The 14925-nt window shown below is 40.0% G+C and overlaps 1 protein-coding gene across 1 annotated transcript; it reads right to left on the reverse strand.

Moving 5' to 3' along the window:
• Positions 1-6716: 6716 nt before the first annotated feature.
• On the reverse strand, positions 6717-9048 carry LOC134456746 (uncharacterized). The gene is made up of 2 exons (XM_063208273.1): positions 9004-9048; positions 6717-7384 (listed from the first exon to the last, which is right to left on the reverse strand). The coding sequence occupies exon 2, from the start codon at positions 7344-7346 to the stop codon at positions 6717-6719; it is 630 nt and encodes a 209-aa protein (XP_063064343.1). The 5' UTR covers positions 7347-7384; positions 9004-9048.
• Between the last annotated feature and the right edge of the window lie 5877 nt (positions 9049-14925).

Genomic DNA, 14925 nt, shown 5'->3' on the forward strand with positions numbered 1-14925 from the left:
TATGATTCAAGCGAAAGGGAGTTTTTCCTCACCCCTGATGCCACCAGGGGCCGCACCTGAGCGCCCAATCACTATAGACCTTACGCATCTAAGAATCCTGGTCCTAACCTACGTTGACCTTATGACTCTACAATCTCTGTCTATCTCTTCTTCCTCTGCCTTCCTGCTATTTCTGCCTCTCCTCTATACCTCTCCTTTTAAATCCATCTCTAACAATTATGTTTTTTCCCATTTGTTAAGCACTTTGAGTTACATGCCTTGTATGACACAGTGCTATACAAATACAATTATTATTATTATTATTATTAAGGTATAAGGTATTGCAAGACTATCTTGCAATTGTTCAGTGTATTGGGCAACATGTTTTTGTACATTGCGAACAGGTGTCTTACAGGGTTTTCACACCTGGTCCCCTTTAAGTGAAACAAACTCAGTCCTCAAGTGGACCAAAAAGCGAACCGACAACTAAAGGACTCAGTTCTGTTTTTGTTCTTATTGTGAGTGTATTAAATAAAGAACTCGCTGATCTTTCTATTCTGGTCCTGTTAGGCTTTTATGGTGTGTTACTTTTCTTTTTTATCACTCTCGGTCCTCGAGAACCCTTCTTAAGTGATTACAGCTAGCCACAAGTGTAACTTGTCAGAACTCATAAGTGAACCGAACTGAGACCACGTCAACCAAGGTCTCGGTATGGTTCGCTTCCTAGGGGTCTGGGTACGCTTTGGAGCGTTCACATATGCAGCAAAAATGCTGAGTCACTACTCTGAGTTCGCTTAGGTGGCTGAAAGGGACCAGGTGTGAAAACGCTGTAAGATAAAGTTTTAAAGGTTAAAGTTTTATAGGCGCTGCCGCAATAGCAAACAGAGGGACATCCTGCACACATTGTACAGAAGCAATACAATCAAATTAAGATACACAACAGAGAAAAAATAAACCAGGAAGTAAAAATCATTATAAAATAATAACAAAGTAATAACAAAGTAAGAATAAGGTACAGTATATATACAAGAGCAGGGTCATCCCTCTCAACCTTCAAGAAGCTAGTGAAGACTCATCTCTTCCGAGAAAGCTTCCCTGCTTGACATTCTAACATAACTAATTCTACTCAATTCGTGGCCTTAGTTTTTTTTGCCTCTTCCCTTAGTCTTTGTTTTCTTAAGCCACTGCTTTTACCATCTCTTATGTACCTAAATTGCTTTTAACATCCTTTACTTATTTTTGCTTAATCTTTTACCTTGTGTTGGACAATGCTGTCAGTGTTGCAACTTCACACTGCACCTTGATGTCTTTTTTTTTTTTTTTTTTTTAACTTTTTTCCACTTTTAATGCATCTTATTCTTTGCTACGTCTTCTTCTTTACTCTGTGTAGGACAATACTATCAGTGTTGCAACTGTACTACACTGACCCTGTTCTTGCTTAAATTTCTCCTTGTAAGTCGCTTTGGGTGGAGGTGTCTGCTATGTGCAAGCTATGTAATGTAAATGCTATGTAATGTAATGTAAAGTACTGTATATTGGATCACTCAATAAAAAAAATACAGAAAAGATAAAGATTGTCTTGAGCATTACCTTAAACGTCAAAAGTAAGGTTTGAGTGTGTGTGCATGTGTATGTTTGTGCGTGTGCATGCCGTTATATTGTATTGTATGACCATTGAGGTATTCTTCAGATTCTATGCTGCTCACTCCAAAAACCTTAACTTGTTCACAGTTGTAGGATGTCTTCTCAGAGAGCAGAGAGCATGCTGATTGTATTCAGCTTAAAAGCTTATCTTATAATGCATGTGTTCACAATGTCCAAACACACGTGTTGGCCAATACAGTGAAATTTTTTTACACAGTCACACACTGATACGATCATTTGATGAAACTTGTCAAAGCCCCGCAGAGAAGTTATTACCTTGCTGTCATCGCTGAGCTTCGCAGAAACATGTGGGCAGAGAATATGCTGACTGTATTCAGTTGAAAAGCTTATCTTATAATGCACATGTCCACATGCTCCCAGAAAGATGTTGGGCAATACAGTGAACAATTGCAACACGGTCACAGACTGACACGTATGTGACGAACCTGCATGCCCCACAAAGACGTCAATACCTATAATTCATTATCATTTATTAGCAACACTTAAGAGCATTAGAGATGGGAGCTAATGCATTACATTACATTACATTTAGCTGAAGCTTTTATCCAAAGCGACGTACAAGTATTACAAGGTACAGTGAGTCCAATATGTATTTGATCCCTTGCTGATTTTGTTGGTTTGCCTACTAACAAAGACATGATCAATCAATAAATGTTATGATAATATGTATTCTAATATGGAGAGACAGAATATCAAAAAGAAAATCCAGAAATTAACTGAAGAGAATATATATTAATTTATTTCCATTTCATCAAGCAAAATAAGTATTTGATCCCCTGCCAACTGATTACAGTTCCTGGCCCACAGACCAGATGGGCACTTCCAATCAACTTGTCATCTGAATTAAAGACACCTGTACATACTAACATGCATAAAAGACACATTGAATCAGCAGAATCAGTCCATAGTATGAGTGAATCAGTCACACTCCAACCTCACCAGCATGGGTAAGACCAAAGAGTGGTCAAATGATATCAGGGACACGATTTTAGACCTGAACAAAGATTAAATGGGCTGCAAAGCCACAAGAAAGAGACTGGGTATTAATGACCCAGCTGTTGATGCATTTCTTCCAAAATGTGAGGAATACAACATGACTATCCATCAGCCTGTCTGGGGTTCTATACAAGATTTGACCTTTTATAGGGATTTGATAATCATGAGAACAGAAATAAATCACCCTAGAGCTACACTGTGTGCAGAATTATTAGGCAAACATGTTTTTTGACCATATTGTCCATTATATGCATATTTTTTCGCCACCAACCTGTATGGACATGAACACCTATTGGATTTAAGCATTCCAGGTCATGCATATTGGTATAATAAGAGACAGTGTGATCGGAGGGGCCCAATACCCTATATCAGGGCAAAATTAGTGTGCATAATTATTAGGCAACTTTGTTTTCCTCTGGGAAAATAGGCCACAAAGGAGATCTAACAAACTCTGAAAAGTCTATAAACAATTTTGAAGTCTTCCAGAGGGATGTGGCTGTCTTGAAGTTGTCAAGATATTGGTCATATCTGTCTAATGCACCGTTACGAAGTCATCAGTGTGACATGCATTGTGCTCACAAAGTAACTGCCGGATTGAGAAGAATTGAAGGTCAAACTATCACAAAATCCCTGCAGTGCTGTTATATCCCAGAACTGAAACCTACATTGTGTGTCCACAAGAACATTGTATTCAGCTCTCAGAGACATGACCAAGGTAAAATAGGTTGAAACCTGAAGACCACTCAACAAGAAATGCAGTCAAGACTGGGTCAAGAAAGGTCTTAAGACAATTTTGTCAATGGTTTTATGAACTTGTGAAAGTGACTGTTAATGGACCAGATCGATGAGCCCATGGCTAGATCGGTAATGTGCACACTCAGATGAGTTCCTGGGTTCTACTCAAATGCCAGGAGAATACTGCATAAATACCATTGTCTTCTTGAAAGTCGCAAACTTTTCCCTCACAGATGCAGCTATGGGCTCATCCACCCTGTCTGTAAATAGTCACTTTCACCAGTCCATAATACCTTTAAAAACTCTGTCCTAGGGTATTTCTTGACCCAGTCTTGACTTAATTAACTTGTTAAATGGTTGTCTGGTTTCATCCCTTCTTACCTTTGCTATGTCTCTGAGTGCTCAACAACCTGTTCTTCTGGACACCTGATGTAAGTTTGCATTCTGGAATATGATAGCACTGCAGGGTAATAATTTTCTTGTAGTTTCACCTTAAATTCTTCAAATTTTTGGCAGTGACATTTCATGTGAGACTGATGACTTTGCAATGGTGCATTTGATACTTCTGTGCTAACGTTACCAACGTCTTGCCAATTTCAAGAGAGCCACATCCCTCTGGAAGACTTCAAAATTGTTTATAGACTTTTCAGAGTTTGTTAGATCTATTTTGTGGCCCATTTTCCCAGGAGAAAGCAAAGTTGCCTAATAATTATGCACACCGGATATTGGGTGTTGGGCTCCTTTGATCACACCCCCATCTTATTATACAAATATGCATGATCTGGAATGCTTAAATCCAATAGGTTTTCATGTTCATGAAGGTTGGTGGCAGAAAATATGCATAAAATGGACAATATGGTCAAAAAACATGTTTGCCTAATAATTCTGCACACACTGTATACGGTATGAACTAGGCAATGATATCAAAGCTACTGACCAAAATCACTGAGAAAACTACTGGTAGAGCTTAATGCCACAGAGGTTTAGAATCCAGTAGTGCACACATGGTACCTTTACTTCAGAAGGAACCTGTGCAGTCCCACTTGAGGTTTGCCAACGGACATCAGACTGATTTAGGATACGATGAGGGGGTGCTGTAGTCAGATGAAACCAAAATCAAGATGTTTGGCATTATCACAATTTAATGTGTTTTGAGAAAGAGTACTACTGTCTATGATCCCAAGAACACCCTCCTCACCATCATGCATGAAAGTGGTATCATTATGGTTTGAGGGTGTGTGTGTGGCCAAGGCACAGGACAACTTCACATCGTCAACGAATGGATGGAGGGAGACATGTAATGTGCAATCCTGAGTGCAAACGTCCTTCCCTCCACCACTACACTGAAGGGTGGGCCATTTTTGGATCTCCCAACATGACAATAATACACAACATACAGTCAAAGCAATGAAGGAGTGGCTCAATAAGAAGCATATTAAAGTCGTGAAGTGGCCTAGACAGTCTCCAAATATTAACCCTATAGTAATTCTATGGAGATAACTGAACCTCCCATTTGCCAAGCTACAGCCACAAACTATTAATGTTTTAGAGATAATGTGAAAAGAAAAATGGGCAAAAATATTTTCTACTATATGCACTAACATTGTCATCAACTAAAAGAAGCATCTGACCTCAGTGCTAGACAACTAGGGCTTTGCCACAAAGCACTTTATCTTCTTTAGCTAGAGGGGTCAAATACTTATTTGCCTAAATGAAATACAAATAAATTAAAATATATTATTTTAAGTTATTTTCTGGAATTTATTTTTGATATTCTGTCTCTCCATGTTTGAATACATATTATTGAATGAATACATGTATAGACTGATCATGTCTTTATTAGTGGGCAAACCGGCAAAATCAGAAAGGGATCAAATACATATTGGACTCACTGTATAGACAGTCCCTGGAGCAATGTGTGGTTAGGTGCCTTGCTTAAGGGCGCTTCAGCCATGGATTGAGGTTTAGGGAGAGGTAGGGGTGGAATTCAAACCTGCATCCCTCTGATCTTAAGGCCACCTCCTAACTACTGTCCAATTACTGTCTATATAGGTGACTCACAAGCAATATGTCTAGGACCTTCTATCTGAAAAATAAGCAATACTGCATTGGAATGGTAGGCCTACGCTAAGGGTGCCTCAGTCATGGTGGAGAATAGGGGGTGGTACAATACCATGGTCAAGGTACCTGTGTTGTGAAGGCGAATGGGGGGGCAGGATCATGGTATGGTCAGTAGTGATGGAAGTCTGGCACAGCGCGCCGGAACATGTTTCAAAACATCAACAGCGAAAACCATAAAACCCACTGTTCCGAAGTTTGCCGTTTTTGAAGTTTAGTACGGGGAAAACTACGTGACAGCTTACGTATGAAACAGTAAACTGTTTCAGTTTTCCGAAAGCAAAGTGTTTCGCGCTGCCACACGGACCATCACTAGTGGTCAGGACAGTTCTGATATATAAGTTACCTGGCTGCAGTCAGTTACTTACAGCATGGGCTGTCTGTAAAATAACCCCCCATAATAGTTATTACCTTAAAGGGTAAAATAAGGTACGCATAAGAAAGCAACAGGCCAACTCAGTGTGGGCCACAGATGGGAGAACGCTTGGTTGGTAAATTGTTATTTATTTATGGATGGAGGTGTAGGGAGAGGTCAAGATTCAAACCTACTAGGCTCCATAACCCCTGGGCCACAGCGGTAACATTGACTTTTTATTGCAGGAACCATTTTTCCAGCTTGCAGGAACTGTTTTCAGACCCTACCTGTAAGGGCATTTGGACCGTGACAAAATTAGACACTAAATTATACACTAATCCTGTAATTGCGCTGTCACTCTCTCCACTTCCGCTCATGTAGCAACATTGCTGCAAATGTCAATTGAGTTAGAACGTTGTTCACGAGCCTTTAAGTACTTGCAACAATGTTCAAAAATAGTTATATTGTTGATTTGATTGGGCCGCCGCAGGCGAATGCGAAAACTTTGTTTAATGATTTCGCTTCGCTCCTGTTCACTTGCTTTCGCTTGCCTTCGCCTCTCTCGTAGGAATGAATGGTCAAGTTTGCTTCGCTTGTCCAAATTCACGTCAATGTGTCCCTATCTTTAATGATGGTACAGTAGCCTATAACCCATTGTTTTAGATGAATGACATGTATGTGAAGCATTGCGGAAAGCTATATCACAGAGCCATTTTTGAATTCACATGCTCCTTTATTTCTTAGTGGTACACACCAATAGAAAAAGAATAAAAGAAAATATTATTTTACTTATTCAAAACGAACCATTTCTTTCAGTGGCTGTCCATTTTTCCTCATCATATGTCAACATATCAGTAGCAGTAGAGGGCTACTTTTTATTTGACACATTGAAATTTTCCACAATCATCTTGTCACACTCACCCCCACTACCCTCCAAACAGACACTGACATATTTGATCTTGCGTGGTGGAACAGAGACGGTCAGGAAGGGCAGAGTGCCTGTAAACTTTGGCTTCCTTCCTCCTCTTCCTCCTCCTCCTCCTCCTCCTTCCCCCTGCTCCTCACCCTCCCGCCCTTCCTCCACAAAGTCTCCCCTCTCCATCAACTTCTCAGAGTAGTAAATGCGGATGGTCCGAGGCTGCCTTGCGGCTTCGGCCTTGTCAACTTTGCGCTTTCCGGAGCCGATATGCGTACCTATGTTGATATTGCCCGTGACACCTGACACGCCACTTAAGCTCACGTTGTTGCCTGCCCGATCAGTTGTCACCACCAACCGATCCTCGCCACTGATGCAATCCCTATCCCTAATGCTAAAATCATTTCTGACGCTGTGGTCGTTTTGGATGTTGACGTTGCTGCGGACACTGTGGTCACTGATGAACACACGACGGTCCACGCTGTGGTCCTCTGCAGACACGACCGTGGCGGTTGAGGTGCCAGTGGGTCTTGGTGCAGTGGACCGTTCCGATGATTCAGGTGATGACTCCTCTGCTCCCATGATGACGAATAAATGGAATGGATGAAATAGTCTGTGCTCTGTAAAGATATACAGAAGAAAAATAAGAGTTGTTAATGTTTTTTTGCTTACACACAGCGTGTAAGTACTGTTATGTACTTACACAGTACATATCGAAACCTTAGACCAGGGGTGTCAAACGCAAATTGACCGAGGGCCAAAATTAAAATCTGGAACGACATTTACTTATAAAAAATAGACTGAAATTGTGCGTACATGCACTTTATACTCATAGTTAAATTTCACACACACTCTTTCCCATCATACATGGTTAAGTTTAAATGTGTCTCTTCACATCCTGTGACACACAACATTTCATGTTCAAGTCTTGTTACGCTATACATTAGTGTGTGGGCCAACTGTAACACACATTTGAAATGATCTCGCGGGCCGAATGAAATGGCACCGCGGGCCATATTTGGCCCCCGGGCCTGAGTTTGACATCCCTGCCTTAGACATTAGGTGCATAATGGTTCATGTTGTTACAAACCTTGTTACACTTTAGGGTAATGTAATTGGGACTGTAGAAATATCTTATAAATGAGATTCCGTATAAATGTATTCACCAAATGTAACATACATAAAAATAGGGGTGGGTAAGCTAGGGAGGAGTGAACTGAGTATTGATCAGACTATCGTCTTTATTTAGTCTCATTTTCAGTTGCTTTTATTGTGGTTACACCCCGCCATTCCGATGCACCGCCATTGCGACATTGACGTTTTGTGACATTTAAGTGTATTTGGACCGTGACAAAATGATATACTGAACTTGTAAATGCGCGGTCATTCTTTCCACTTTCCACTCGTGTCGCAACATTGTTGCAAATATCAATAGAGTTCGAACGTTGTTCACGCACCTCTAAGCACTTGCAACAATGTTTAAATGGCTCGGAATGACAATCAAATACTGTTGGAATGGTGGTGTGTCGGAATAGCGATCGCCCCCATTTTATGGCAATTGTCTATCAACACAACTTATCAAGGGTAAAGCCAGAAATCTGGGCCTCTGTCACTGCATCAAAAATGAACACATACAGTATGTACTACATCCCATTTCTTTGTGTCTGCTCTTACTGTCAGTCGTGATCCTGATCTCAGCTGACGGTTTTGATTACAACACCACAAAGACTCAAATGACGTTAGCTGTTAGAACCAAACAAACCAGAACAGTGTAAAACCTTTAAGCTGGGCTCAAACTACACGACTCCTGATTTTGTGTCCGATTTTGACATTGGGGTGCGCCGCACACATGAAGAGAATCGCAACTGTCAATCTCATCCCTGATCGCAAACACCGAGACAATGCCAGACGTTCTATTTCTAGTCACAAATATCAAACAGTGTTTGATTTCTACGATTTGCGATCGGCGACTCTTTGAGCGGCTAAAGTTCTATCTTAGAACGTCGGCCACGACGAGGAAATCTTGCTTGACAATCGCTTGAGTAAGGGGCGATTTCAGCTGAGAATCTTGCCGATAGTCGTGTAGTTTAAGCCAGGCTTTAGTAACAATGACACTACAGACACACTTCAAACATATTTCAATGTTAATTATCAATAGTCCACTAGGCAAATGTTATTGTGCATCAAAATGAAACGAATTTGCATTAGGAAACAACGTATTAAGGTTTGGGTAGCTCACCGATATCTGTTCTGGGGCAGAAGAAATGAATTATTCATGTGGTGCAGCTGGAGTAAGGTTTATATCACCCTATGAATGGACACCGTCTCACTCATAACCCATGAATTTGCGTCATTGCGTTTGCTGTCAGAACTGCGTTTCTGTGAAATGTTCTTCAAGGGAGGGGGAAAAAAGTTGAGTTGCAACAGAGCTTATCTTAGAAGACACCTGGAACGGAAAGTTGTACAATGAAACAACACTTTAGCTAAACAACGAAAAAGACATTTGACGTGTTGGGACTGCAACCTGTCACATACCAATATGGTCAAGCTTCTTTGAGTTATGTACACCTCACAAACACACAACTGCGATTTTGATAGGGCTTATCATATAAGATATTTTGATAATGTCTGAAATATTGCCCCATAAACTGTATTTGCTATAAAACCTTTCATGTAACGTCAAAAATATTCAACATGATATCCAAGATGGAGCATACCACACATTGAAAGAAGAAAAATCCTAACTAAGTCTCATTATTTATTTATATTACCACCATGTCCAAAAGCAAACGCGTTTCGGCTATCAAGCCTTCATCAGTGCGTGGTGCATGGAATATTTCAAATGTGTATTACAGTTGGCCATATAGAAAATATATATATATAGAAAATATGACTTGATAGCAAAATTTTGTGCATCACTGGAATTATGAGTCGGTCCAGACCTTATAGGCGCTTACTAGCCCATAGAGGTATACGATAGTTTGAGTATATATGATGGGAACGTGTTATTTGCCAAGCTTTAAGTCTACTGTATTCACAATTTCAGTGTATTTTACATATTGAATTCGCCCCACGACTTCATTCCAGATTTTGATTTTGGCCCACTTTGAATTTGAGTTTGACACCCCTGGTTTAGATCCTTACATCATATTGATTCCGGAAGAAACATTCTCTCTATTATCAATTGATATGAGCCCCCCTGAGCAACTTTCACATTTTACTCTACTTACTGTGGTTGCACGTCACAGACACGTCACAAGCTCACAGAGACAAACACACACACACACAACCGCACACACAGAGTCACTACAGGCAAAGACAATCCAGTGACTTTTCCAATGGTGGCATGACAGATATTGTTCTCATCCAAATGTGCATTGTGCAACCATCATGTTTTACTGAATGCCTTCATGGGACAGTCGTGGTCTACTGGTTAAGGAGGTGAACTTAAGGTCAGAGGATTGCAGGTTTGAATCCCACCCCTACACCTCCTCCACCCGTGGCGGAGTTTCCTTGAGCAAGGCACCTGACCACACATTGCTCTAGGGACTGTGACCAATAACCTGTAAATAACTTTAAGCCACTTTGAATAACAGCATCAGCTAAGTGTGATGTAGTAATAATGCAAAAAGACCAGGCCAAGTTTCCTTGCCCTATCGAGGCCTATTGTAATGGGCAGTGTGTAGCTCAAACACTGGGGACACCATCCTTACGAAAAACCGACCATGGTTTTACTAGCCATGGTTTTCAGTTATTCATTGTCACGGCTTTTTGTTTTAGCATGGTTCGTGACTATGGTTTAACCATTGATTGACAATGGTTCAACCATGGTTTAACTATGATTTAACCATGGTTTAAGTATGATTTAACCGTGGTCTATCTTACTATGCCCTCGCAAAAAATAACCATGGTTTTACTATGACAGCTAACCATGGTTAATAGTTATTTATTACATTAGAGTGAACTGATGCTGTTTAAGAATGTTCGTTGATATGTTCTTGGTCAGACCAAGTCTCAAAGAGATTTGAACGTCATGATAATCAGGCTAGTTCAAATTACGCAGTTACACAAAACCCTCAAACCCAACTGCCCATACATTTTTTTTTTCATGGTAGTACAATTGCAGTTGATTTTTATGGTCAATGAAAAATATAAGAATGTGTTTGCAAAAACAATGATCAAGCAATTAGAGGCCGATTAAATTCACATTTTATTTTACAGTTGTGTTTAGTTTACAGTTGTGACAAAATGAATCTCACCTTTTATTTTACAATAATGACATTCAAATACTGTGTGCCTATAACAGGGAGACTTGTTCAATTTGAAATTATATGAAATTATTCATCTGAGCTTGCTGCTTGACTACATGGCAGCTACCAATGTGCTCTAAACTTCTTCCTCATTTATGGCATCAGGTGTCACAACAAAAGACTTGTTTTCAGGGACTTTGTAATTTTCGACAATGACCTTCTTGCAATCCCCGCTGCTGCTCTCCAGATACACACTGACATAATTCATCTTGATTCGTGGAACAGGGACAGTCTCATCCGCAGGGATGGTCATGTAAGGTACACTCCCTGTAAACTTCTGGTCCCCTCCTCCCACCTCCTTGCTCAAAATGTCCACCCTACGCATCTCATCGTTGGAGTAATAAATGCGGACGGCCCGTCCTGCGGTGTTGCTAACCTCGGGACCTGCAACGCCTACTGCTGACCGCGTGTTTATGCGTGAGTTGATGTTTATGTTGCCTCTAATGCCGCTTGCCCCTTGCATGTTCACGTTGCCATCGCCCCTCATGCTGTGGTTGTCATGGGTGCTGTTATCAATCCTCACACTATGGTCATCTGTGAGGTTGATATTAGTGTGGCTACTGGAATCAGTAGTGTGAATGCTGTGATTCTGGCTGTAGTTGTCTGCGGAGTGTTCTTGTCCCATTTTTCGGAATCGGGAACAAAATCTGTGGGGGAAGAAAGAAGAGCCAGTTGTTTTGCTGTGTATGAATTAGATTTCTTAAAACACAATTTAATCCCAGTTTATGTTTTTAAAATATTAACATGACAATGCAACAAAATAGCAACATAACAAAAAAAATAACAAAGCAGTTGTGACACCTGGAGCAGAGTGGGTGGGGGTAGACTGAGTACAGTTGAGTACAGGGTACAGCTGAGACAAACCAAATATCTCTGGGTAACAACGAGACTCTAATCTAATTTTTGCTGTGGACATGCGCATCGATATCCTCTTTGATCATGGGAAATTTGAAACCAGTACAGAACACAGATCCAAAGTTTTTGGGGAAATGCTGTTTTCGACAGGTCAGATTTACTTCACCAGGGTTCTTCAGCAATGAATATCTAATTAACAGTAGTTATCCTCTTGATATAAGTTACATGATTGCAAGCCATGATGTGTGCTCTAAAAGCAGACATATTTCCTGACATCATCACAGTTAAAACAATTTTAAAATCTTTATCAATGTGTGATCTGATCAGAATGGTACAGTTGAGAGGCTAGCCTGTAGTGCTAATTTCACTATGTAAAACCAATGTAAAGTTGCTTACGGGTACAGTTGAGTACAGTATTTTGCTATCGGCCATGCTATTAGCTCCCATGGCTACTACCTCCCATTGATTAGAATGGCGTCTCAACTGTACTCTGCTATGTCTCAACTGTACCCCACCGTTTTTTAGCTAGGGTACAGTTTGGACAAAAGTGCACCTTTTTTGTTTGATTAATTACATAAACATTAAACATCCTAGAGATATGATTCCTTTATTATATTTGCCCACATCCTGAATACATGTTCTGTCCAAAACAACATTCTTTTTAGGACCTTTCAATAGTCTAATTTGTGCGTGGAAAGGGACAAAAATAAAAGTGTACCCAACTGTACTCAGTCTACCCTAATAATCATGCTGTAGAGTTTAAATTAAACTGGCCATCTGCAAAACATTACACTTTGACTCCACTGTTGAGTATTTTGAACAGTGTGTTTTAAATGTTCTATATGGAGTTATAGAGTGTTTTCACACCTGATCCCTCTCAACCATTTAAGCGAACTCATAACTGTGACTCAGCATTTTCTGCCCATATGTGAACGCTTCAAAGTGTACCCAGACCCCTTTGTAAATAACCTGTAGGCCTACTGATACTTATAGGGAATTTTCACACCTAGTCCCCTTTAAGTGAACTGAACTCAGTCCACTTTAAGTGGAACAAAAAGTGAACCAACAGGAAAATGACTCAATTCTGTTCTTGTTCATGTTGTGAGTGTATTACAAAAAGAACCAGCAGCTCTTTCTGGTCCCATTAGGCTTTTATGGTGTAAGACCTCTTTTTGATCACACCTGGTCCTTTAGAGTTATCCCTAAGTGATTACACCTAGTCATAAAAGTAACTTGTCAGGACTCATAAGCGAACCATACTGAGACCACGTCAATAAAGGTCTTAGTATGGTTCACTTCCAAGGGGTCTGGGTACACTTTAAGGCGTTCAAATGTGCACAGAAAATGCTGAGGCACAGGTCTGAGTTCGCTTAAATGGCTGAAAGGGACCAGGTGTGAAAACACCATTACTGATGTGGTCTCAGTATGTTCGCCAATGGGTCCTTACAAGTTACTAGTAATGTGGATTGGCACTGCCCTCACGATCCGATTCGATCACATTTCGGGAGGTATCGATTCGATTCGATTCTATGCGATCCGATCCGATTCAATTCTACAATGCATTGCAATGCATTACATTTCTACTGAAAGCAAAGCAAATGTTTAATCAGTCATGATGAGGCAATACAAGTAGTCAGATACTGAACAACAATTTATTGGCTGTTTTCTGTATCAGTCTGTATCTTGCAATGTTTGAAGTGCTTTTATTTAATTTAACAGTCATTTGCTCCCAAAATATCCATGGAAGTAATTGAAACTTAAAAAAATTGCCGGATCGATTCTGGATCGTCTATGCCCCGCATTGGATTGCATCGTCGAATCGATCATTGTTGACACCACTACAAGTTACACTTGTGATTAGGTGAAATGACTCTAATCTTTAACTGTAGTGAGTTGGCCAGTTAGTAACTTGGGTAGTTACCAATGGGAAATTTCATTGCAACCAACAAAGTAACTAACGTAGCAACTACAGTTTCAACAAATGCACCCCATTGCTGTAAGAAAAAAGTAGTAGGTTTGTTGAACTCACCAAATGTGTCCTCTGCAGGTGAAGTCTTGTGATCAGAGTCCAAAGAAATTGATGCCTAATACAGTGTAACTGCAGAGAGACTTATATTGTCCTTGTTGAATTTCCTCATTCTCGTTGATGACATATGCGTTTCTGTGTATCTGCTTTTACTGGAAATTCTCAGTTGCGCCATAGCTTATCTAACAGGACACATGTAAAAAAAAAAAAAAACCCTTCAAATACAAACCCCAACTCCGATGAAGTTGGGATGTTTGGTAAACTGTGAATATAATCAAAATGCTATCATTTTCAAAACATTCAATCCATTCATTAGATGGAGAATAGTGAAAAGACAACATATTAAGTGTTAAAACCGAGAAAAAAATATTGTTTTGGTGGACATATGTACTCATTTCTAATTTGATAACTGCAACACGTCTCAAATAAGTTGGGACGGGGATCAGTGAGATGTAATGAACATCCAAATAAAATAAAACAACAAAGAAGAACATTTCAAAATGAATTGTACTGATGGACAATATCTGTGTCCAAGTATAAGACCATCACAGAGAGGCTGAGTCACTCAGAATTAAAGATGCAGAGGGAATAATTACAATAGTCATAACATACATTTTTGAATTCCCTTTGATTTACCATGATTGAGTTTATATAAGATATTTTTGTCATTAAAATCATTGTATAGGTTCATGACCTCATGAAATATATATTGGCTGTAGTCTCACTCTAGCACACCGAAAATTACAGCTATTGAAAATTGACCATATTATGAACGCTTCATGTGTGCAAATGATAGAGGGGTTTAACATTCTCCTATGCACCCGAGCTCACTTGAAATAGACCCAGAAGACGTGGGAAACTTTCCTTTGCTTAGGGGTCTGACACACCAAGGCGGTAAAGCGTCGCGGAAAGGCCACGTTTTTTACCGGTGTCGGTGAAAATACATTGAAACCTATCTGTCCTTACACAC

The sequence above is a fragment of the Engraulis encrasicolus genome, chromosome 1 (assembly GCF_034702125.1).
Source record: "Engraulis encrasicolus isolate BLACKSEA-1 chromosome 1, IST_EnEncr_1.0, whole genome shotgun sequence".
NCBI classification, from domain to species: Eukaryota; Metazoa; Chordata; class Actinopteri; order Clupeiformes; family Engraulidae; genus Engraulis; species Engraulis encrasicolus.

Coding starts and splice junctions, on each gene's coding strand:
- LOC134456746 (XM_063208273.1), bottom strand. CDS start 7,346: ATGGGAGCAGAGGAGTCATCACCTGAATCATCGGAACGGTCCACTGCA.